Source organism: Sminthopsis crassicaudata, chromosome 1 (genome assembly GCF_048593235.1).
Source record: "Sminthopsis crassicaudata isolate SCR6 chromosome 1, ASM4859323v1, whole genome shotgun sequence".
Taxonomy (NCBI): domain Eukaryota; kingdom Metazoa; phylum Chordata; class Mammalia; order Dasyuromorphia; family Dasyuridae; genus Sminthopsis; species Sminthopsis crassicaudata.
This window is the reverse complement of record NC_133617.1, coordinates 701,036,226-701,063,177: the sequence shown is the minus strand read 5'-3', so window position 1 is coordinate 701,063,177 and position 26,952 is coordinate 701,036,226. Positions and strand designations below refer to the sequence as shown.

Here is a 26,952-nt window from a genome sequence, read left to right as displayed (position 1 = left end):
TGTGACCAATTCATATTTTCCTTTGAAGCTTTGCATGTAGTCATTTTGATTTCATTATCTTCTTCAGAGTTTGTGTCTTGGTCTTTCCTGTCCATATACTACTTTCCAGGGCTAAGTTGTTCTTTTGTTGTTTGCTCATTTTTCCAGTTTATTTCTTGACCTACAGTTTTATGTTTAAATTGGGCTTTGCTTCCAGGATAAAGGGGATAGTATTTTAGGCCTTTCTTCCTGCTGTTGTCAAAACTAGACTGCATATTTTTGATTCTTCCAAGGTTGTGTGACCTATGAGGGGGAAGAATGTTCTACTGGTCTGTTAGCAATCATTTGCACTCTTCTTTGCCCTAAAACTATGACCAGAAAACCCATCTAGCAGAAAGTAGACACAGACCAACAATTCACGTAATGTACCAAGATAAGAACAAGATGAGTACATAATTTAGAGCCAAAGGGTGATATCATAAGCAAATTAGGGAAGTTAGAAAAAATTGCCTGTCTGATCCAATGGCATAGAGATAAAGATCTTTATGTATGGGAGATAAAACAGATAATTTTGATAACATTAAATTAAACTATTTTTGCCCAAGCAAAACCAATATGTAAAAAATTAAAAAGAATGCAGGAAATTGGGAAAATATTTTTAAAGCCTGCTTCCCTAATAAAAGTTTCATTTCTTAAACATATAAGGAATAAAATTATAGAAATAAGAGTCATTCTCCAATTGATAAATGGTCAAAAGATATGAAAAGGCAGTTTCCAAAAGAAGAAATCAGAACTATCAATAGTCACATGAAAAATGCCCTAAATCATTAATAATAAGAAAAATGCAATTAAAACAATTTTGAGGTACTACCTCACACCTATCAGATTGACTAACATAAAAAGAGTAGGAAATGATAAATGCTGGGAGGGATGTAGGAAAATAGGTATATTTATGCACTATTGGTAGAGCTGTGAACTGGCTTAACCATTCTAAAGGACAATTTGGAACTATCCCCAAAGAACTATAAAATCCTATATACCCTTTGACTCAGCATTTCCACTATATTCCAAAGAGATCAAAGGAAATGAAAAAAAGACTCATACGTACAAAAATATTCATATCAGGGTTTTTTTGTGGTAGTGGCAAAGAGATTGAAAGTCTACTATCAATTGGACAATGGCTGAACAAGTTGTGTATATGATTTTGTCGGAATACTGTTGTGCTAAAAGAAATGATGAACCAAAAAACTTGGGAACACATTATGAGCTAATGCAAAATGAAGCAGAACTAGAACACTGTAACAACAATATTGAAATAGTGATGAACTGTGAAAGACTACTCTATTTGATATAATGATGCAAAAAAAAAAAAAAAGATTTCAAAGGACTCATGATAAATAAATAAATGCTATTTACCTCCAAAGAGAGAAAATACACAAATAAATGCTATTTACCTCCAAAGAGAGAACTGGTAAATTTTGAGAGCAGAATGAGGTATATACATATTTTTACTTTATTTTTCTTGCTTCAGCCTCTCCTTCTTCCCCCAGCGAGCGCGCGCGCACACACACACACACACACACACACACACACACACACACACACAAACATAGCTAATGTGGAACAATGTTTTCTATGATTTTAAGTATATAGTCAGTATCCTCATGGGGAGTAGGGTAGGGATGAAGGGAAGGAGGGAAAAATTTGGAACAGAAAATATAAATAAAAAATAATTGGTAGTATTGATATAGCTCTTTAAGTTTTACACAGCATGCTATGAGGCTGATAAAATTAATCTTGCCCTAGGTCACTCAACTAGTAAATATCTGAGATGAGAATTGAATTCAAGTCTTTTTGACTCTACATCCAAGACTCTATAAGCTATACTGCTGAGCTGCTCAGAAAATAGTCACAAAATAAATGCCCTAGACAATAACTGATTCTATAATGTGATTTTAGGATCTACTCCTCCACAGGTTCAGCTAGCCCCGTTTTTGAAGAACTTGCCTACTCCAAGGTGAGGTATTAGGGTCTGGTTGCTTTCCAAAAGCCTTTTCCATCTATTGGGTTCATGCCTGACCCTAAACAATATTTCTATCTGTATTTCCCCTACAGGAATCCAGCAGCTAGACTGTCTGGCTGCTGGCCCTGGGCCCTCTTCTCTTTGTCTTTGTGTGGAGACTAGAATCTTGATATCACCAGCCACCTCTTCTCAGTCCCCAAGAGTTCTCCCTCCACTCACATAATTCGACACATTTCCTGCAGTTTTTCCCGGGCCTCAATGCAGGGGTCATTAAACAAAAAAAGATCAGTACTGCTGCTTTTTGTAATTCTAACTGGGGACTCCTCAGCACCGGATAACTTCTGTTTACCTGTGAGAAGAAAAAAGCAACTAATGACTTTTGTGTTACCAGTTCATGGCATTCTGGGTCACGGAGGAACTTTGAAAAGATTTCTAAGAAGACAGACTCAACAGAGACAGGGAGAACTAGGTCTAGTGGGAAAAAAAAAAAGTTACTCATCAATTAACCAATAAAGCATTAGGCACTTATTATGGGACAAATATTGAGGCCTTAGGGATCCAAAGATGATGATAATAATAATATTTAGCATTTCTATAGTACTTACGATGTGCTAAGCACTGTGCTAAGTACTTTACAAATATTATCTTACAACAAGGACCTTTGGAGATGGATTATGCCCATTTTACAATTGAAGAAACCAAGGCAAACAAATTAAGTGTCTTGCCCAGGTTCACACAGCTAGTAAGTGTTTAAATATGGATTTGAATGGAGGTCTTTATAATTCCAATCCCAGAATTCTATCTACTGTACCACCTATGCTTCCTCATTAAAAAATAAAAAAAAGGAAAAGAAATGAAAGAAGGAAGGGAGAGAGAGAGAGGAAAGGGGAGGGAAGAAGAGAGGAAGGGGGGAAGGAAGGGAGGATGGAAGGGAATGGGGAAGGAAGGATGGATGGAAGGGAGTAGGGAAGAAAAGAAGGATGGAAGGGAGGGAGGAGGGAAGAAAGAAAAAAAAAAAAAAAGATCACTCCATGTCCTCCACAAGCTTACTCTCTATTGGAAGTACCATATGTACATGAATAAGTATAGATAAAATACAGACAAGAGAAATGCAGAATAACAGAGTGGGTGCTACTAGCAAAAGGTGATGGGAGAGAGGGATAGAGGAAAGGTTTCATATAGAAGAAGGCACTTACATTTGAGTAACTTTTTTTGTGGGAGAAAATTTCTAAGAAGCAGAAATGGGGCAGAGGTAGAAAAAGCCCTGGATTTGAGGTCAGAGAACCTGGGTTTCAAACTCAGCTCTACTCACTGTGAAATCTTAAATTCACAGATCTCTGTTTCTTTTTCTGTATAAGGGGTGAAAGGCAGGGAGGGAGAGGGATAGACTAGATCAATGTTTCTTAACGTATAGTTCCCAAGGTCCTTTCAGGGGATTCGCTAGATGCAAAAATTTTGAAATACTATTGAGATGTTTTTACTTTTTAAGGTGGTAAATATCAATAGATATAAATCCATAGAAACAAAAGTTCTGGGGGGAAAGAAGGGGGAGGCACATTAGTAACAGTGTATTAGCTGTGTGACCCTGGATAAGCCACAAATCCAATTGCTTCCTGGTCTGCCTGGATGTTTTCCGTACGTAAAAGTGATACAATTGGCCTTATATGAATTCATCATTAAACAGTTTTAGACATGGAATGTGAACGGTGAGGTACCGAGGAATGTGAAAACAGGTGAAGGGGTCCTTGTCTTGATGCAATTTACAGTCTAGTTGAGAGGAGCCTGAAAGGAGTGAAGGAAATGTAATTTTAGAGAGGAGAAGGGAATGAGTTCCAGGTGAGAGGAATAGCCTGAACCCTCCCCAATAGCCAAGAGAATAGAGGATTAGGGATCTGAGTTCAAACTTTGCTCTGTTGATTACCTTTAGTAATCTGGAGGAAATCTACCTTTAAACCTGTGATTTTGGGTCACGCAGGAACTATTAATTTTGCTTGATTGTACATATTTGCATTGGGTTTTGCTTTTATTTTTTTTCTTAAGTGGGGGAGATGGAGGTTAGAGGAAGAAGATTAGAAACTGGAAATAAAATAAGATTAATTTTTTAAAAAATCTATGATGGTTTGTAATGGAAGTGGCTTGAAGACATATTACCAAGATGTGCAATCCCAGAACACCAACAAGTGGCTACAAGGGGTCCATATTATTAAATGACTACATGAATAAATATGCAAAAATGCCTTCTATATCCGGAAGGAAGGAAGGAAGGAAGGAAGGAAGGAAGGAAGGAAGGAAGGAAGGAAGGAAGGAAGGAAGGAAGGAAGGAAGGAAGGAAGGAAGGAAGGAAGGAAGGAAGGAAGGAAGGAAGGAAGGAAGGAAGGAAGGAAGGAAGGAAGGAAGGGAAGGGAGAGAGGAAAAAAAGGAAGGAGAGAGGAAGGGAGAGAGGAGGGAAAGAAGGAAGGAAAGAAGAAAAAGAAAAAGGTCTTTTCATTTGTATATAAATGGGGTTTTTAAATTAATTAATCCAATACAAATTCATGTTAAAGTTTGAGTGAATCCATAATAGTTATCTGTACTTCATTTCTTCAATCATAAGCAGATACTAGCAGCAAAGCTCCAATGATATCAGCACCTAACTTTTTGATGCTAAAAAGGGGAACTCATTTTCAAAAAGTTGGGGAACCAGGGTCTTAAGAGAATGACCAAGCTGAGATCTCTCAAGTTGAGCTCTTTCATCTATAAAATGGGTACAGCAATAGCATCTATCTCAAAGAGTCATAGTGAGAATTAAACATGAATGGTAAAATATGTAAAGTGTTTTTAAAAACTTTAAAGCACTCTAATCATTACCATCTAATCAAGGTGTTGGGTGCTCCTATTTCTGGATAAAAGAGGGGAAAAAAGTCTTTAGTGGTTATTTAAAAAAAAAATGTTTGGGAGTTTCTGATGGTGTGTGGGGAGAAGAAGAATTACTTACTTGAGAGGCTTGATTTCCTGTCTTTTGCACCCGAGAGTGAAAAACTCAAACAGGCAGTCGAAGGTTGAAAAACTAGCTGGTAAGGAGTGCTCATTCCTAGGGCAGAGAAGCCAGGGCCAGCCTGATGTGCTAAAGCAGAGAATAAAAGCCATTCAGAAAGATATAGTTTTCCCTTCAAGGAATCTACCCAGACCCAAGACACTGACTTCCCTTGCTTCTGATAAGTACCTACTATGTGGCACTTATGGGGAAAAAAAGAACGACATAATTTCTCATAAATCCATCAATTTATATTCTTGGGGGGAGGGAAGATAATAAATACTCATTAGAGAAAATAAATACAAACTTTTTTAAGTACAAGGTAATTAGAGAGGGAAGGAGGATCCCATTGTGTCAAAGGTGGTGCTTGGAGAAAGAGAGGCATTTTGTGAGATGAAGATAAGAAGTGAGTGGATTCTTGGTATGGGAAACAGCCATGGGTTATCAGTAAGGAAGAAAGAGAAAGGCAGTTTTATGGATTGTAAAGTAATACAACAGAGGGATTCTTGTACATTGGCACTGCAACTGAACAGGAAAGAAGGGGCTAGGTTGTGAAAGGTTTTAAAAGCTAAACAGAAGATTTTCTATTTGATCTTAGAGGTAATAGGGAGATACTGATATTAACTGAGTGAGGGAGTGACATGGTCAGACGTTCAATTTGTGAAAATTTTGGCAGCTGTTGGAGAAGGACTGCATGTGAGAAGAAGTAGGAAAATCTGGAATATTGCCTAGGTTATAAACACGGGTGACTGGAAGAATGGTGATGCCTTTGACAGAAATATAGAAGTCTGTAAGAAGGGTGGATTTGAGGGGAAGAAAACGGGGAAGGAGAGATTAAAACACATGCCATCTGGCAACTTTTTATTTCAACTAAATTTTCTTGCTAACTAGTTAAATACAGATGTTTTTATGCTTTTGAAGATTGTAAATGCTATTCACATATCCTAACTCTGGGCATCCTGGGATAAAACATCAGTTACTTTGCTGTGGCTATAATTCCACTCCTAAAATTTATTCCTCCTGCTTTCTATTTTGATCCCTTTATTTTGATGAACAATTAGCCTTGGATCTCACTGTGCTACTTGCTTTTTCATGGGACAGATACCCTGATTCTCTGAAGAGAATCAAGGCTTAAGTCCTGTTTCTTCAGGCCCATATGAAATGCTTATGAATTCAAATGTGAATAAATTCAAGAGGAGGAGAGGAGGGAAGAATCATTCCCTACTATCAATAAGGAATCTGGGGCAACAATTAAAACTAATTGTTGTTTTTTCAAATGAACTTATTATTTGAGGCCAAATGGCACATCACAATGGAGGTTTTAAAAGAAGAAAAATTCATATACGATTACAATTTTAGTCCAAAATGCAGGTGTAAATTACTATACAGTTAGATGAGATGATCTAGTAAAAAAACAACATACACACACACACACACACACACACACACACACACACAAAGAACACTCCCCCCCCCCTCCTGCAAATGCACAAACAACAGGTGTGAATTAGTTTTTCATTTGGAACCTTCTGAAAATAATTATGCTTTCTGTAAGGTCATAGGATCATTGAAAGATGAAAGGGACTTTAAGGGTCAGTTGGTCCACCTCTCCTGTTTTGACAGATGAGGAAACTGAGTCCCAGATTTGGCCAATCAGGCAGTGAGCAAGCAAACAACAGAGAAAGCTGGACCTTTGACTCCAATGCATTTTCCACTCTGCCATGGTACCAAATAATCACTTCCTACTTTCCTTCTCTCCCTCATTTCTCTGCTGCACAAACCATAAGTGGAAAATCCATTTCCATAGTCAAGAATCATGTAAAGTGTCATATTTTCATAACAAGAAAACCCTAAGTCTCACATTAAGCAGCTTCCCCTTTTATGAAAAGTTTCTTAGATCATTGACGATGTTTCGAAGTGCAAACTGTTTGGGGAATACAGTTTAGCTTTCTTCAAATCCAGTTTTTCCTAGAGTGGGAGTTCCTAGTATTTTGTGTGCCACATATCAGCTCTCTGGCGACAGAAATTTGCCAACAACTTCTTTGAATTATGGTTTAAAATGCATTAAAATAAAATACATTGTATAACAAGGGAACCTTTATGTGGATATAGATGTAATTCCCCTGCCTTCATCCAAGTAAACTGACCTTCCTGAAATCAAACCACAGAACAAGCATAATTTACAAAAAGGATGGAAAACAACTAGACATCTCATCATCAGGAAAAATTAATCGGGATCCTGCAAACAGAAGTAAATGTTTTCAGTAGGGGGAATATTAACAATAAAAACCACTGACCACTGGCATCAAAGCTAATGTTTTATAAGGGGACCACATGTAAGATTGAGAAATGGCCATATCCATTCTATAGGATTTTCCACATGTCACTGAGGGTGGAATCTCAGGCTAAGACTAGAATATGAGAGAAAGTTACATCTCTGACTAAATTTCAATTTGTGACTGGAAAAAACCACTTTCCTCTTTGAGACCACCTGGGAGACAAATATCCTTTTGTTCTTTCTTTAAGAAAAAACAATTCATGCACATGTTTAACATATATTGGATTACTTGCAGTCTAGGGGAGGGAGTGAGGGGAAGGGATGGAAAAAAATTTAGAATGCAAGATTTTCTAAGGGTGAATGTTGAAATTTATCCATGTATATATTTTGAAAATAAAAAGCTATAATTAAAAAACAGAAAAGAAAAGCAATTCAGTAGCCTCATAACCTAAAAGGGATGTGAAACTGGGTTCCTCCCTTTCCTTTGAAAATTGAGATTGAATTATCTTGTCAAACCTTTTTTTCCCAGTCCTACTGTGTCAAGTATGGATTCCAAAATTATCTCCTTGGCCCTAAGATGCAGGAGCTGGCTTGCTTCAATAAACTGCTTTGAAACATCCATAGGACTTAAACCTGTGAAAGAATAAAGAAAAATTACCAGTGAACCAGGATGAATGGCCCTGGAAATAAGTAAACATGACAAGCCTGGAGGTCTCTGGGAAATAAGAAAGTACAGGACTGAGGAGGCTCCTTAGAAAAGAGCAGCAGCACCCACCTAGGGTGTTCACTATTTTGTGTCCCTGACTTATCTCCCTATATATAACATGGTAGAACTCTGGCTTGTTCACCGTGTCATACCTTATATTAAACATTCCACAAACAGATAATAAAATGCACCCTTCCTTCTCTTAGAAGAGGACTGGGTGATACTATGTTACAATGCTGAATATATTTATCAGAAGAAATCATTCTATCACATATTTTTACCAAATCACATATATTTTTAAACCAATATTTTGTATTTTTTCTTTTCCTTTTGAAAAGCAATTGATGCTCAGCCCAAGTCACAAGCTAGGAAATGTTAAACATCCGAGGCTGCATTTGAACTCACCTCCTCCTGACTTTGGGACCAGTGCTCTATCCACTGCACCATCTAGAAGTATTTTTCATTGTTATAAGGAAGGGTTCAGTAGTAGGAGTGGAGAGGGCAGAGTGGGGAAGGTACTTCCAGAAACAAGGGCTACAAAAAGAAAATACATCATCAGGAGCACAGGGGAAGCTTTGTCTAAGATAGTACCTGACACATAGTAGGTCCTTAAACGCTCCATGGTTACTTGATTGAATAAATTAAAGATAAATAGCAAGGGAGAGGCACTGGCAGAGGGGAAATCATGGAGGCAGCTACTCAATCATTACTCTTAATTTAGCCAGTCTCTTATGTGGCTGGACCTATATATCCCCAAACTCCCTTTCCCACTCACTCTCTCAGGTATAGGCCAGGGAAAAGGGAAAAGAGGGCAGGGCTTACGGTGAAGTAAAAAGGAAGTCAACAGTAAAAAGGGCCTGTCTTCTCCCTCCTCCTAAATCTAGACTATATTTGCCCACTCCCTAATCGGTTTTCTTGGGCTTGAGGAGTACTTTGGGATGTGGGGGAAAGGAAGAAGAAAAAAAAAATAAGAGGGAGGGTGGGAAGAGAAAGAGGTAGATATGCTCCAAAATGGACAAGGAAAGACCCTGCCCTCTCCCCAAAGAAGAATCAAATTTATTTTACAGCTGAGCAAAATCTCCCTTAGAAAAATGAAATGGTTTGTCCTGGGGGAGACAGGTAATTTGTCAGCTGTAGGACCCGAGCCCAGCTGCTCTGCCTTTTGAGTAGAGAAATGAGAGCCCAGATTCTTCCAGGGGAGAGGCAGGATGGTGTAGTGGTTAGAGCAGGAGGGCCCTATGTGGTCTAGGAAAAGTGACTTATCCTAAAACTCAGTTTTTTTTCCATCTACAAAATGAATGTTTTGGACTAGATAGTCTAAACCTTACCTATTATTATTATTTAGTCTGGGGGGACTGGGAGTGTCTCCCCCAAAGCCAGGCTCACCTGCTGAGGACTCTAACAACATTTTCAATCTAAGGGAGAGGAGTTCCGATAGTAACTGGATGGATGACTTTTGGAATTTTTGGAGTATCTGTTGGCTATTGGGCATGGGTTGAAGGATGGCTGGGGAAGGGATGGAGTTCTTGATCACAGGCTTCTTGGAGCCAGAAGAAAAGGACAAATCCACAGAAGACTGTCCAAAAAAGATGTCTAGACCAGAAATCCTGGAGACCGATGTGCTGGGGGGTTCCATGATGAGCTCCTCCCATGTGAACTCAAAAATGTTTTTGATGCCTCTGGGCATGACAATGCCCAGGCTTCTGAAGGTGACCAACAGCCTTGAGATCTCCTCTAGCAGCTTGGGAGCCATAGCCTTATATTGATGGTACAATTCAGTGTTACTTTTGGCAAAGTTGCTCATGGTGTCAGAAGATACATCCTGCCTAAAGATGCTTTCTGATTTGCTGGAAACACCTGGAAAAGAAAAGAATGAAGCAGTGGAAAAAACTCTGACTGAATTCAGAGGTCTTAGGTTCAAATCCTGCTATCTCCATGATTTTGAGCATGTTGTTCAATTTCCCTTGATCTCAGTTTCCTCATTTGGAAAATAGGATTGTGTGAAGTAGAAGTCCATTTCTAGACTTATAATCCAATGTCTGAAATAATAACTAGTTGGTGGTTTTTTTTTTTTTATAGTGCTTTAAGATTTATAATGTTTTACAAGTATTCTATTCTCACAACAACCCTGGGAAGTAAGTGCTATTATTATTCCAACTTTACAAATAAACAAACTGAGACATAAAGATTAAATGACTTTCCTGGGATTACATAGCACATATGTGTCAGAGACAGGGCTTTTTCAGACTCTGAGGTCACCTCTCTAGCAATCTCACTAAACTTCGAGCACATTATCTTATTTGATTCTCACACCAACTTTATAAGGGTGGATGCTATTATAGTGGTAAAGTGGATCAAGCGCTGGGCCTGGAGTCGAATCTGTCCTCAGATACTGTGTGACCCTGGGTATGTCACTTAATCTTGTTTGCCTCAGTTTCCTCATCTGTACAGTGAGCTGGAAAAGGAAAGGGCAAACCACTGCAGTATTTTTGTCCAGAAAAGCCCAAATGAAATCATGAAAAGTCAGACGTGACTAAAATTGACCAACAACAGATGGAAAATTGAAAGTCAGGGAGGTGTCTTTAGCATCATTGAACTAGAACAAGTAGGTGTGTATATCAGGATCCTAAAATGGTCTTCCTGATTCTACATGTAGCCTTTATCTATTGTGCCCCACTTGCAGATTACAGGAACATGACCTTGATTCATATCCCTAACTATAGTATAGTCAATTGATTAAAAGCCCAACTAGATGGGATGCTTAAGAAAACAGGAATTTTGGTTAATTTAATTTTCTGGGCAATCAGAAATCTCTTTTTTGGGTGTCACTGGCTGTTGTCTAAAGTCCTAGTGGAGGAAGCATGGACTCACCATTTCCATTTTTTAATTCCTTTCATTAGCCTGCCCCTCCTGCAAGCTTTCCTGCTTCTGTTGAAACATTAACATCCCAGGTTCTCAATTGGCCTGGCAGCCTTGCTCACTGTCATCTCCATTGGTGGCCAAATCTTGATTTCACCTTCATAACATTGCTCACATCTGTCCCCATTTTCTACTTACATGACAGCATGGCATAGTAGATGCAGCATTGGATTGGATTCAGGAAAAACTGGGCTCAGATCCTGCCTCAGACACTTACTGTGTGATCCTAAATAAGTTACTATCTCTGTGACTCAGCTTTCTCATTCATAAAAAAGAAAAGGCTGCTGGACCCAAGGCTTTCTAAGGCCTCTTTTACCTCTAGATCTATAATTCTATCATCCTATTTCACTAATTTAAGGGTTCTTATCTGTGGTATCTTATCTCCTCACCCTCCAAAAAAGAAGTCCATAGATAAGATTTCAGAGTCTCTGAACTTGCCTAGGGAAAAAGAAATACATTTTTATTTTCACTAATCACTAACTGGATTCCACTATAATTAAAACAACAGCATTATTCTGAGAAGGGATTCATAGCCTTCACCAGACTGCCAAAAGGATCCATGATATAAAAAAGATTACTAGTCCCTGCCATAGTTTATCTCTCTGGTAAATTGCTATAGGCTCCTAATTCTATTCTCTCCCATCTCCTGTCCATTTTCCACACAAGTGCCGAAATAATATTTCTAAAACACAGGTCTCAACACACCATTTTGTGGCTCAAGAATTTTCAAAAAATCCCCATTGCTTCCATGAAAAAATACAAGTTCATCTTCTTGGAACGAAAGCTTTCATCATCATCTTCTACTTTACCTCTCAAGATTAGAATCATCCAAATCAAAATGCCTTCTTGCTCTTTCCCAAAATTAACTTTCACTCTCCTACATCGATCCTTTTTTATAGTTTGTTCCCTATGCTGTAACAATTCTCTCCTTCCTACCCTGTCTTAGGATTTCTTTTAAGGTTTATTTCAAATGCCACCTCCTAAGAGAGGCCTGCTGTATCCCCACTGCTACTGCAAACACTTTTCTTTCTCAAATAACCTTGTATTAACCTTGGCACATACATGTACCATCCCCCCCACCCCCCCACAATGCCCTGGAAAATTTAAGTTCTTAGAAGGACAGATATTTTTCTCTGGTAATATATAGTAAATAGTAGGTGTTTAATAAAATCTTGGTTTATTAAAATCTTAATTTGATTTGAAATCAAAGAACCTGGACTCAGACTTTAATACTGCCACTTAAGATCCCAAGAAATTATTTTGCTTCTCTGGGATTCATTTCTCTCAATCACATTATTGGGGTTTGAACTAGATCACCCCCAAATTGATGATCCTGTATGTCTCCAAATGCTCCTAGTTCATCCACAGCATCAGTTTCCTGACTTAGCAAAAAGAGTCAATAGAAAACAACTGGATTTGTCTGCATTCTGAGCAATCATTCTCATTTTACTGTCCTGGACAGGGAGGGGTAGTTGTAGAAGGATGAAAGAGACAGGGTGAATGCCAAAAGAATCCTAAACTATCAGGATTTGAGAGTTTATTAAACAAAACAAACAAAAAAAAAAAAACAAAAAACCTCAAAGATTTTTAGTTTTTCTCTTCTTCTCCCTCTTTCTTTCCTTCTTTCCTTCCCTCCCTTTCTCTCTCTTTCTTCTGGGATTTTCAGGGGGTTCAAGAACACTAATAGCTCTGAGATGAGAACTGCTTTCTACCTTTGTTATCTACTAGCAGCCAACTTCCACCTGTGCTACTAAGAAGCTTTGAATTCTTCAGTGACCACATTGCGGCAAAGGCCACTTTGGCAGATGAGCTCAACCAGGCTGAGGATTCCGTCAGTAACTGTCAATGAGTTAGTAGAGCATCTACCCTAAGAATGTGAAGACTTTCCCTTTGGAATTGATGGATGTGAACTGTTTATTTCCATGGGACATGACAGTGACAAAAGAACATTTTGTGGAGCACTCAGGAGTTTGGTTAGACATCAAGGTGTCAAGGTCATTCACCCTTTGTCTTGCCTTTTATCCTGTCAATGGATTGTAGTGCCTGGAAGCAAGCTCGAAGCTCACAAGTTCATGCAACTCTGCCTCACTTAAATCCTATTTATGCTCAAGTCAAAAGGTATCACCCATTTTATTTGACTGTTTTTACTTTTTTTTTTTTTGATAGAAAGCAAAAAAAGCAGTGGATGTGGATGTATTGGAAGCTGTAGCCACTACTGGGCAACCAGAAGGCTCAGGGTATAGGGCCATCTTCACAGCAGCAGGATTTGGCAGCCCCCACCCTGGGTGTCTGGACTTTTTAAAAGACCACACTGCTCACTTTCTGGTGAGAGGAAAGGGTTAGACAAGGTACCCTAAAAATTGTCTGCTTGTGCAACCTAAATCTGATCTGTTTACTGCAGTACATGGGGATTCTTACCTACCGTTGAAACACAAAAAGATGTACAAAGACTTTTGTAAATTTGATTTCACTCACTATCGGTACATGGAATATGTTCATGCTTATGAAAAACAAAGAAAACCCCAGTGGATAGGAAATATAAACAACTCTTATTTAACTCAGCAGTTATCAGACCCAAATAGAAGCCTTAATTGAAACAAGGCTGGCAGATGAAGGCCAGTTTACTGAAGTTAGAGCTGGATACACATTTTTCTGGGGCGGTAAATATGACGGGGAGCACCATGAAGCTGGTGTTGGTTTCATAATTACATCTAAGCTAGTCAGCAAGCCAGCAAGCTTAGCAAAAGAAGCGAACAGCAGAGTTTTTTGTGCTTGCTACCTGCAGGAAAATGCCACGTCCCCATCAGTGAATGTGCTTTCACCGAGACAAACCCTGCCTGGGATCCATTCTATTCCAGATTTAGAAGGCAGGGGATCCACTGCTCATATCAAAGCTGACTTATCTTCCAGGTTAGATGGCAAAAAGAGGTTATCCCTCAGGAGTTCAAAGATGTTTCCAACACCCATTTCTAAAGGAAAAGGAAATAGACTGTTCTCTGACACTCACTGAGGGCAAAATCTCTTGGTCACGGCCAGAAACTTTCTTTTTGGAATCCTCTTTAACAGATCGATCCTTCCCCCAGAAGATAGTCATCTCTCCAAGAGCCAGTGTAGTTTCAGAAGACTGAGGAGTGGTCGACAGTGTTGATTTGCCTACCAACTCCGGGGAAGTGCCAGGAGCAGAACAAAGATCTGTACACATTTGCTGATCTGACCAAGGCCTTTGTGTTTGCCGTGAGAAATTCATATATGCTGGTTCCATGATAGCATGTTTGCACATGTTGTGGAAAATGAATGGTGCTCCTGCTTTCCCAGGAACTAATGGAGTAAAGCGGGGCTGAGTGCCTGCTCCCATATTTTTTTTCTTTTTTTCTTTTTTTTGGCAAGATATTTTTAGCAATGTTGTCAGATGTTTTCAGTGAAGATGGATACAGCATCTTCTACACTGATGATAAATTATTTAAACTGAAAAGACTACAAGACAAGACTAAAGTGAAGGGTGAGTTGGTACATGACTTTTGTTCACAAATGACTGTGCACCCAATGCACAATAGAGTACAAAATAGAGTAACTGTCTAATTTTGGCCTAATAATTAAAACAAAGCAAAAAGAAGTTCCCCAGCATATCATTCATACAAAAAACATTGGTCCCTGCAAATGGAGAAATTTTGAATAATCTGGAGAAGTTCACTTACCTTGGCAGTATACTTTCCAGGGATATTCAGAGCTACTCAATGTTTAAGAAGCTCTGAAGGAAACCTCCCTAGGTAAATGAAGTTTGTTTGTTTGTTTGTTTGTTTGTTTGCTTTAGTCAGTAAATGAACAAATATTTGCAAATGTCCAATATGCAAACTAGAGCTGCTTGTGACAACGTAATAAGTGCCACTGATACAGACTTGATGTCTCTCAATGTCTCTGGCCTTAAGACCAGAAGTTGCCAAGCTCCAGATGAGCAAGATATTTTATTGATTTATATATTATATTAATATATGTTATAGTCTTGCAAAAGCAAGGAACACATGGACTCAGATTCCTTGAGCAAGGAATAGAGGGTAGGAATGGGGAGCAGGACACAGAAAGTTTCCAAGTGAGTTTAAGTTACTTTTTATGAGGCAGTTCCCTTAAGAACCTCCTATTCCTATTTGTTCCACATTTAAAAAGAAAATCATCCCTACAGAGTAGTAGAACTAAGAATATTATCTAGCTGTTGTTAAGTCATGGCTGATGCTTTGTGATCCCATTTAAGTGGTTTTTTTATTTTTTATTTTTTTTTTTTTGGTGGGTAGAATATGCAGTGGTTTGCCATTTATTTCTCCAGCTCATTTTACAGATGAGGAAACTGAAGCAAACAGTTAAGTGACTGCCCAGGGTCACACAGCTAGTAAGTGTCTGAGGCCACATTTGAATTCATAACTTCCTGACTACAGAATTGGTCCTTTATCCACTATATCACCTAGCTTTTTGTCTAGTTGGCTGGAAAGAAAGCCAAACCTGAAAGGAGGAACTGGAAAAGATGAGTTTCCCCACTCCCCCCCAAGGATGGGAGCCAGCCAAGAGGATGCAATTAGCTTTACTCCCCAATCAAGCATCTTCTTCAATCACCTCCCACCCCACAAAGGCCAAACAAGGTATTCAATAAGTTTATCCTTCATGAGGAAGAAGAGGAGTCAGAAGGGAGGGGGCCAGAATAATGTGTATATAAAAGTAAATACAAACTCTATACACAATAAATACAAGTAATTACTAATGCCTAGAGGATCAGGAAAGGAAGTGTCAGCTGAGCCTAGCCTAGAAAGGATCTGAGAATTTCAAGAGGAAAATTCTTCAGTTCTTGAATTCTTTTTCTTTTGTGGTATATAATTGTCACACTATAAGAAATGATAAGCAGGGTGCTTTCAGAAAAAACTTAGAAATATTTACATGAATTGATGCAAAATCAAGTAAGCAGAATCAGAACATTGTATACATTAACAGTAATATTGTATGATGATCAACTGAACGACTAGGCTATTTTCAGCAACTCAGTAATTCAAGACAATTCCAAAGATGAAAAATGTTATCAATTTCCAGAGAAAGAACTGATAGACTCTGGATGCTGATGAATGCGTACTTTTTTCTATTTTTTCATTCACAACATGACCAATGTGGAAATTATGTTTTGCACAGCTGCTCATGTATAACTTATATCAAATTGCTTGGCTTCTTAAGGAAGGGGCAGAGGAGGGGAAGGAAGGAGAGAATTTATAACTTGAAATTAAAAAAAAATTGATGTTAAGATTATTTTTACATATAATTAGAAAAAAATTAAAATAAAAAGACCAGAAGTTGAAGAAGCTAGTGCTAATCTGCATTGAAAAAGGGAAAATAACCATTTATCTAATAGTTGAAATGAAACCTCTCCTTTTAGAAATGAGGAAATCAAGACTGAAAGAGGGATTATATGACCAAGTGAAATTAGTTACACAAATTTCTGGACTCTCATGCTCTTTCCATTTATGCAACTCAGAAAAGAAGGTCAAATCTCATGCTCTATTCTATGAGCCTTTAATGGAAATGAGTATATTTTCCACTTTTCAAAATGAGCCTCTGTGGTTCCCCTTCATTGGCTGGTAATGCCTGTGCTGCAAATGCCAACACTGAGCATCTCAGTGCAGAAGGGAGAACGCTCCTTTGGATTAATTAGAAAAAGCAATCAAAGAAAACTTCCTTAATTACCAAGTCAACTTTAAGCTGGAACTAATATGCCATTGTACAGAGCTTGATGAAAGTTCAGACAATGATGGCTGGCTGGGGGGGGAAGATGACTAAATCATTCAGTCCCTGACTGAATCCCTCAGAATTTTATTTATTCTTGGACTCACAATATCATAACAAGTCTTTGTAGAAACACATTCTTATTTATTTTGTACTGAATTATGTGTGATCATAGTTATCTTACTCCCTCCCCAGCAAATTGCTAAGTTTTTTGTCTGTGTATCCCCAGAGTCTAGTACAGTGCCTAGACAATGAATGAATGAATGAAGGAAAAGACTGTTAGAACAGAATGAGAACTTAAGAGAATATCGAATTCAGACCATTTATTGAGATTAAAAATGACCCTCATAGGGGACTTAATAATTTTTTCAGATACAAAGATATGTTCATTGCTTTCGATAAGACATTTAAATAACAAGTCATCCATCTACAAAATTCTTCATGCATTCATTGGCATACTAATAAAGTATTTTTTTCTTCCAAAAAAAATGACCCTTATAGAAGTGCTATATTTCAGCTAAGCTTTCTCTCATAAAAGGATAGAAGCCAGTTTGAAAGATCATTTTGGCTGAACCATTCAAAATCCGTCAATTGACTTTTCCATCCTCAATATTTAATTTCCCTATTTATCCTTTTATTCTATCCCCTACTATCACCCACAGGAAATCAAATTTATGACTCTCCCTCTCCCCCTTTTTAAAAATACTATATTATATCCAAATTTCTCAGTTTGGCTTCTAAGGTCTTCCAAAATCTGTTAATCTTCTTCATTTCTTACTGTTGGCTCCCCTTCCTCCTCATTCACCACAAGCTGAGTCTCTGGGCTGATCTCTTACCTATTTCTTAAAGGAGTCCCTTTACTCATGCTGTTTCTCATCTACTATAGAATCTTCTTCCTCTTTCTTATCCTTCAAAGTTAAGTTCAAATCTCATCCCTGACAGGAAGCCTTCTCTTACTAGAACCAAGGAACTTTAGATGGGAAAGAACCTTAGCAGGCATCTAATCCAGGGGTTCTGAAGTAATTTTTGTATCATAGTCCTATTTGCTAGTCAGGTAAAAACTACTGACCCCTTCTCAGAATTATGCTTTTAGATCATTGAAGGAAATGGTAAATTTGATTAGCAAAAATAATTCATCAAATACATAAAAGCTTTCATATGGGAAGATACAACTTTTTGTCTAGGACCTATAATCCTAATTCCTTTTCCAAACCTTGAGTCATCATGGACTGTTCTCCTGGAACCATTTCAAGTTTAGAATCTCCTGGAACCATTTCAAGTTTGGAATTGTTATTATAATAATAGCAGAGTCATATAATGTTAGAACTGAAAGGGATCTTAGAGGTAATTAGCACCACCTTATATTTAACGTTTTAAAATTGCATAGTCTTTTCAGTTATATTATTTCACTTGTAACTTGCCTTGTTGCAGAGCTGTTTTAAAATCTATCCCCATCTTACAGATGAGCAAACTGAGGCTCAGGGAGAGAAATAAATTATTTACTCAGGAATACATAATTAGCAATTTAAAGAGTTGGGGGTTAGAACCCAGGTTTTCTGATTCCTATTAGTCAGTTCTCTGTATCTTTCAAGTTTCACACACATCCATTTGGGGTAATGTGGCTTCCCATCCATTCCCAAATAAATAAGAATTTCAGATCAAATTCTGTCAACATGGTGCTACCCCTCGGGTGATGTAGCTTCTCAGTTCTGTGGGCACTACTATGCATGCTGACCTCTTGCCCTCAATGCCTGGGGGGCTGGACAATGGCTTCTTATTGTAGGATGGGTAGGTCTGTAGGAAAAAGGGGATATTCAGAGACTCTGATATCTGGGCAACCAGCCAGAGGAATCTGACCTCGGTGGTACAGTCCCTCTTTTTCCCAGGACTGAGTAGCTTGAAAAGGCTAATATCCAGTGAGAAAGGGTATAACTGGAGGGAATCAAGGTGAAAGGTGAGAAAATAAATAAAGGGCTTTGGAAATTGTTGGACAAACTGTAAAGATTTAGATTCATTTACCATCATTGGTTCCCTGTTCTCTATGGCTTCTGAAACTTTTCGCACTTGTGACTCATTTTTTGCCCAAGACATTTTTACACAACCCTGGATAAATAGGCATATAAAATAGGTATACAAATCAAACATTTACTGATAACAAATCATAATTTCATGACCCCTACATTCAGTTACATGACGCCATGTGGGATCACAACCCACAATTTAGGAAGCTTTGCTCTACCGGATCAAGTTCAGACACAGGTTGTTATTTAAGGCCCTTTATAATCTGGTCCGAGACTACTTACTGGCATTTGTCTTCCACTGCTCTCTAAAACCTACTTCTCTCTGACCAATGAGACTCACCTACTCATTATCCCTTACAAAGATATTATGGCCCCTAAGCTTGTTCCTCCTGCCTTTACTCATGTGCTTTTCTCCACCTTCAAAGTCGTTCTCACTCCTGTCTAAATAAGAAGCTAAGCCCAACACTAGGAACCTAAACATAAAAAGAAATAGTCTCTGGCCTCCGGAAACTTACATTCTACTGAGGGATATAACATGCTCATGTCAATATAAAGCCTCTAAAAATATTTAAAATGTTCAGAGGAGAATTTCTCTAACACACTTTATAAATATTAAGCACTATTAAATATTGTTGTTCTTATTAACAATAAAAATAAATTTCAAGAGAAAATTCTAGTACCTTAGGAGGTATTGGAAATCAGAGAAATCCTTGTATAGTAAATAGCAAATGAATTTTGCAATAAAGGAAGCTTATGGATCAATCATGAGGGGAGTAATGGAAAGAGACTCATCTTCATGAATTCAAATCTGGCCTCATACACTTACTAACTTACTTGAGTGAATCACATCACCCTGTTTGCCTTGGTTTCCTTATTTGTACACAACGACCTAGAGAAGGAAATGGCAAACTACTTCTGTAACTTTATCAAGAAAACCTTAAATGGAGTCATAAAGAGTTAAACACAAAAGATCAAAAAAAGCCCAAACAAACAAGCAAAAAACAAAAACAAAAACAAAAACCTAAGATTGATTATAGGAGGGAGAGATGAGGAATAAGTGCATTATAAACACAGGAGACTACTTGTAGGATGAGATGTAGAGGATGACATACTGAAAATCTGGGTGACTGGAAAGTTGTGGTACTTTAGACAGAAAAAGGCAAGTTCTAAGGATAGGGAAAATGATGTACTCTGCTTTAGACATATAGCATCTGAGATACCTATGGCACCTCTAAGTTGAATGGGCCAATAGACAGCTGGTGATTCTGGTCTGGAGACCAGGGCGAGATAAGAGTTAAACATTATCTCCATAGAGATGATAATTAAATATGTGGGAACTAATAAAGTCACTGAAAGTGTAGAGAGGTTAAAAAAAAACAGAAACATCCAAGAGAGAACCATGGGCAATAGCCATAATTATTGGCATTAGCCAGATGATAATTTAGAAAAAAGAGGTTATGGGGTGGTTGGATAGGAAGAAGGACCATCAACAATGAGCGAGCCAGAGGTGCAAAAGGATCCAGGATTAGTCCCAAATGTTCTAGAAAAGGCAAGAAGTATGAGAATGGAGACAAAGAACACATGTAAAATGTATGGGATTACCTGCCATCGGGGGGAGGGAGTGGAGGGAGGGAGGGGATAATTTGGAAAAATGAAAAAAAAAAAGAATCTCTAAAATATTCACCATATGAAATCAAGAATTACTTCAAATATTTCAAGAATTTATTCAACATATAATAAATAAGTTCTTAATATGAAAAAAATAAAGAGAATGGAGACAAAGCTATTTGTCTTAGAAATTAGAAAATCATGGATAACTTTGGAGAGCATGTTTTCTTTCTGTCAGTGATGAGATTAAAAGGCAGCTTGCAGAGGCTGGAAAAGTGACTACAGGGAAAGGAAATAGAGGTAATGTGTAAACATTTTTTTTCCCCTAAAAGTTTGGCTGAGAAAGACAATAATGGATGTCTGAAGTTAAAACTGAGCAGGGAGAGTCTGGTGAGGGTTTTTTTTTTTGTTTTGTTTTTGCTTTGTTCAAGATGACGAGACTTGAGCAAAGTTGGGAAAACTTGAGCATAGTTGTGGGGAATGGAAATTAAAGATTGAAAAGGGGAGAGGATTATAGGAGCAATCTGTTAGAGATGGGGAGATACACATAGAGAGGTTGGCTTGCCAATGAGAAGGGCCACCTACTCATTAAAGGCTGGAGTAAAGGACAGAATGGGAAATGTAATCAAGAGATTGTGAGGAATGGAGAGAAAGGCATGGTTTTCTCTGCAAAATATGAAGTGGGATCCTTAGCTGAAAGTAGAAGAGGAAGGGACAGTATTGGAGACTCAGTTTGGAATACACAGTAGACAGATCAGGAAAGAAAACCAATTAGACTTCCTAATTATTGCTCCAATTTCCTCTTTTTTGGTTAAAGCCTTTTAATTTTCAAAAGATATATATACATGGATAATTTTTCAACATTAACCCTTGCAAAACCTTATGTTCTAATTATGTTCTTCTCCCAATCCCCTTCCCTAGATAGCAAGTAATCCAATATATGTTATGTCAAAAAAATGTTAAATCCAATATATGTATACATATTTATACAATTACTTTACTGCACAAGAAAAATCAGGTCAAAAAGGAAAAAAAAATGAAGAAGAAAATAAAATGCAAGCAAACACACACACACACACACACACACAAAGAAAACCAAGGGAAGAATAAAAAGATTATCTTTTTTGTATTTAGGATTCTGTTGAAATCAGGTAACAAATATATGCGATCTATATTTAGGACGGATTACAAATGTGGAGAGACCAGAGAAAGGAATAATGATCAGTAAGCTATCACAATATTCCTTACAAGAGATCATAAGGCCTTAAATTAAAGGCACGTAGAGCCCTGTGAATGGGATTGTTATTGTCCAATCATATTTCTGTTGTGTCCAACTCTCCTTTAGGATTCTGATTTTGGAGTAGTTTGTGACATCTTTTTCTAGTTCATTTTACAGACTGTGTGACCTTAAATCCCTCAACTGTAACATGAGGTTCAATTACATGGCACTGAAGATATCTCCCACATTTAAATCAATGATCCTATCAATTTTCTGGCTGAACATAGAGGTTAAAGGATAAAGGAAAGTGAAGGATTCCAAGGTAGTGAGCTTAGGTGACTGAAAGAATGGCAGTAGAATTGATGGAAATAAGTCTGGACTTTGAGTTGTTTGGGATATTTTGGGTTTGAGATATAAGATGCCCAGAAGATTGGAATTCAGGAAACCTGATTTCAAATCCAGCTTCAGATACTTCCTTGTTGTGTGACCCTGGACAAGTCAGTTAACTCTATTTGCCTGTTTTCTCCTCTGTAAAATGTAGCACCATCTCCCAGGGTTGTTTTGAGAATAAAATGAGGTATTTGTAAAACACTTTGTTATAGAGCTCCTTAAGAGCTATATAAATGGTAGAAACAAGAAGGATGAGGACTGAAAGAGATCATTAATTACAGTTAAGATGACTATAATCTTTAGGAGAACAGTTTCATGAGAATAAGGCAGTCAAACTCCAGATTGCCAGGGACTGAGAAAAGAGTGATAAATGAAGAAGTGGAGAGAAGTCTTTCAGGAAGATTTGCTGAAAAAGGGAAAACTGATATAGCTTAAGGACATGATGGAGTCAAAGTGAAAGCTTTGGAAAGAGAAAACCTGAACAAGCTTTTAATCTATGGGACAGAAGTCAGTGTAAAAGGAGAAACTGAGGATTAGAGAAGAAAGGGAAGGACTCAGTAGGTGGCAGCTTCTTGGAGAGAAGAGGGCGTGGGATCCAAGGCACAAATGTAGGGGGTTTAGATTCTTCCCCCCTAGTGGCCCCTAAGTAAATTTGTCTCAGGCAGTTAAGTATTTCTTTAGCAAATGAATAAGAAAAAAGCAAGGTTACCGCACAGCTGAGGATCAGTGCAAACTTTGGGGGATGAAAAGGGGAGGGGGGAGAAGAGAGAGAAAGATGAGAGAGGAGAGATGGGGAGACAAAGACAGAGAAGAAAGAGACAAGGGCAGAAAGACAGAAAAACACAGAGATATAGAGACACCCAGAAAGACAGAGCTAGAGAAAGAGGAGAGGAAAGAGGGGAATCATCCCTCTGCTCAAAATCCTCCAGTGGCTATTATTTACTATTTTTAAAAAATATTTAGCATGTCCCTCAATGCCTATCCAATTTGTTGATTTTATTTTCCACCTCACTTTTCTCTGCTACATAACCTGATCTATCCAACTTCAACTCCTCTCTGCTCCTGAAACATAGGTCCCTTTTCTTTCCTAATCCCTCCCCCTCAATACTAAAATACAATTCTTGGTTAGAATTATTCCACATATTCCCTCAGGACATACTCCATCCAAGAAGACTGTTAAGAACTGGAAGTGACTGGGACAGCTAGGTGGTGCAGTGGATAGAGCACCTGCCTTGAATTCAGGAGGACCCGAGTTTAAATCTGGTCTCAGCACTTAACACTTCCTAGCTGTGTGACCCTGGGCAAGTCACTTAACCCCAGCCTCAGGGAAAAAAAAAAAGAACTGGGAGTGACTGGAGCAGCTAAGTGGTACAGTGGATAGGGCACCAGCTCTGAGGTCAGGAGGGCCTTTGTTCAAATGTGACCTCAGACATGTACCAGCCAGGTGACCCTGGGCAAGTCACTTAACCCTACCTCAGTTTCATCATCTGTAAAATAAGCTGGAGAAGGAATGATGAATCATTCCAGTACCTTTGCCAAGAAAACCCAAAATAGGGGGTCATGTAGAATTGGATATGATTAAAAGAATTCAATATAATTAGCAAGCAAGCCTAATCTGCCTCCTTGAAACTTCTACCCATGGACTCCCTGAGCTGCCCCCTGGGGTCAAAGCAAAAAAAGTTTAATCTCTCTTCTGAGAGGCCTTCAAATTGGACAAAGCCTCTCACCTGCGTCCTCACCAATCAGAACTCTCCCTACTTACTTGATTATTTACAAGACTTACTATGTGCCAAGGAAGGTATGAAAAACAAGAGTCTTGGGAAACTTTCAATCTAAAAGAGCCTATAAAATATACTATAAAACAGCTATTCCTGAGCTCAAGAGAGTCCTCCTATAGAACTCAGATCCCTAGAAACTGAGACAACAACCAAAGCCCTATCCAGAAAGTATGAGATTAAAAAGATCAGGACAGACAGACTGCAAGAAGAGAAATAATTCAGGAAGAAATTCAGTACCAGAGCTCTTCATATGAAATCATTTTAGAGATCAGTTCTGGGTTTGCTAACCAATGTTTACAAAAGGACCTTCCATTCATTCCTGGTTTCCAGCATCCATATCTCCCTAATAAACAGCTATTTTCTGTTTTAACTGTCAGTGAATTCTCAGTTAAATATCTGTTTGAATATGAGCAGATGATCAGAAACAACATTTCTGGACAATTTCTGAAAATTCTGGTAGGTAATGTCACCAGATATAGATTGCTAGATATCTGAATGCAACCCTAGCTTTATTAAAATACAGAATCAATATTAAGCCCTGTGATTACATAGATTTTCAATAACATTTCATTTATTTCCATGTTCCAGTCTTTCCAGTTGATTGTCTTGTTCTGCTATATCATTTCCCTCCCTAAGAAACCTTGATAAATTTCAATAACCTATACAAACAAAATTCTCAGCTAAAGACAGGGCAGAATGATGAATTTCATTGATGAATAATACTACTGTTAATAGTCTGAAGTCTTAGGAAATTAGTATTAATTATTATGACTTACCTTAGCCATCTAAAATTTTTCACATAACTCGATAAAAATATCATTTCAATTCAAGACTGTGAAGGAAAGTAAATGTTTATGGCTACTCTCTTTTGTTTAACTGTAAAGACCAGTAAACACTGCTGTTCCAAATTCTAAATTCCACTCCATCTGTATGTCACAAGAAGATCAGGTTAAAACTTCATAGCGAGCAGTACTTTGCATGCTAAAGAGGAAAAATGTATTCATCGATATGTCTGGCACAATGGAGGGAATGCCCCTGTCACTAAGATTGTGGATCTGTGGAAAGAATGACGCAGGAATCTTGGATGTGAACATTTTGACTTTCTCTGGAGATTTTTAAGCCACAAAAGGATTCGGCCAAAACAAACAAAATCTTATCAAAATACAGAAAGATCTGGAGAAGGCTAAGTTCACAGCAAAGTTAAAACAAATCATTCCAGATTTCTGGATATACGTGTGTCTATATGTGCATGTGTATGTGTGACTATACACATATGTATATAAATATATATATATGTGATACAAACAAACATATATGCATACGTATGTATTTATATTGGGTCGATATACACACATATTTCAGCTAAACTCAACAAAAACATTGTCTTAGCCATGTTTTATTGTAGAAGAAATTTGAATTATATGTCTCGAAAGATTAACAGAGCCCTTAAAAATGTCTTCAATGTTCAATTTATACATAAAAGAAATTGATAGCCTAATTTCCCCAATTACTAATAGAAATGTACATAATCGGATCACAGAAGTATATAAAAATAAATCTTATTATATACAGACATGTGATTTCAGAACTCTAATGCCATCTGCTGGATAGTGTAGTAAGGTTTGAAATGGGATTGGACATCAAATCCGGTTTTAGGAATGGATTTTGTGGTCTTTGGATTCCCTATGAAAATGTGAAAGGAAGGGCCCTGAGCAAATGTCTCAGGGTAGACTTTCACACTAGATCCTGGTGTTAACAACGGGGAGCAGCTTCCATGTGCAGAAAAGCCCTTAGCATCCTGAGGGGCTTTCCTGGCACCCATCCTCTCATCGGCTCAGTTCCTTGCTTCCCTTCTCTTTCTTCCTTCTCCCATTCCCTCTCCTCCCTCTCTCCTGCCAGACAAGCCCATTCAATCACATTCACAAGCTAGTCCACTCTGCATTGTGGCCTCTCATATTTTGTATTTCTTCTGCAGCCTTTCTTTCATCTCAACTTTTAATTGCCAGCATTTTCCTTTGGCTTTTTGCTTTTGACATCTCTTCTCCCCATGGATTCTATTTGTTTCCAATATTTTACTAGAAAGAGAGGCTGAAACATACTTGTTAGATTCCCTAGGGTGGATGCCAGGAGATGATGTGGACAGGAATCCCAGAGGAGACTGGCCAGGACAGACTGATCTGTGGCACTGGAGGAAACTACAAGATCACGGATCCATCTGGGTGCAGATATGTACCCAACTCCCTCACTTGGCTCCCAAATAACGACATCTAGCATTTAGTGTTTTAAGGTTTACAAAACATTTTACTTATTAATTATATGATCCTTACAACCACTCTGGGAGGTAGGTGCTGTTATCATCCTCATTTTACAGAGGAGGAAACTGAGGCAAAGAGGTTAAGTGTTACCCAGGGTCACACAGCTACTGTGAGGAAAGATCTCAATGCAGGTCTACTGCTGTTGGTGCTGAGAACTGTGATATTTTCCTTTTGATTTGAACTTACTATATAGTGCCTGAGTTTCATCTGGTTCACTCGTTCTCCTTTCTGTGTTTGATAAGGAGCTGAAGAGACTTTTCTATGATTTTTGGCTTTATTTTCCAACCTCTTATCCCTTCCCCCCACCATGAGAATGTGGCCACTCGCAAGAACACAGTGTTTTAAGTTGGGGTGGAGGGCAATGAGAGAGGCAGCCGTGGGGTCTTCATGGTCTCTCTGCATTTTCTAATTTTTGGTTGGGACCAATACCCCTGGGCAGAAAGAGAATGACCTTGCTCTTATAATATGCTCCTCAGTGGCACAGACCGGAGCAGTGAGGAGGATAAATGCTAATATTCTAATAATAAGAAATACCAACAAATCATGAAGAACAAGCTCTGATCTCTGAGTAATCTATCACTAGGCAGACTAGCCCACCAACTGTTCAATCAGCACATGCTTACTGAGGGCTGGCTGTGGTACAAAGTACCATTCTGGGTCCTGTGGTCATCATTAAGCTTTCATAATAATGAAGCATTTCTTAGACTAGTTGATCAGTGGAATAGATTAGGTTCAAAGGACAAAACAGTCAATAACTTTAATACTCTAGTGTTTGACAAACCCAAAGACCCCAGCTTTTGGGATAAGAACTCAATGTTTGACAAAAATTGCTGGGAAAATTGGAAATTAGTATGGCAGAAACTAGGCATTGACCCACACTTAACAGCGTATACCAAGATATGGTCAAAATGGGTTCATGATCTAGGCAGAAAGAATGAGATTCTAAATA

At 38.2% G+C, this 26,952-nt stretch overlaps 1 protein-coding gene across 2 annotated transcripts in view; it reads right to left on the bottom strand.

Annotated features, from left to right (window-relative positions):
- C1H3orf20 (chromosome 1 C3orf20 homolog) overlaps positions 1–24,576 on the bottom strand; it is a 90,037-nt gene extending 65,461 nt beyond the window's left edge. For both annotated transcript variants that reach the window (XM_074283822.1, XM_074283823.1), the window contains exons 1-5: positions 24,465–24,576; positions 9,386–9,856; positions 7,810–7,926; positions 4,977–5,105; positions 2,222–2,351 (exon numbers count right to left, since the gene is read on the bottom strand). In XM_074283822.1, the coding sequence (XP_074139923.1) occupies positions 2,222–2,351; positions 4,977–5,105; positions 7,810–7,926; positions 9,386–9,803 (794 nt within the window). In that variant the 5' untranslated portion in view covers positions 9,804–9,856; positions 24,465–24,576. The remainder of the gene's footprint in view (positions 1–2,221; positions 2,352–4,976; positions 5,106–7,809; positions 7,927–9,385; positions 9,857–24,464) is intronic.
- Between the last annotated feature and the right edge of the window lie 2,376 nt (positions 24,577–26,952).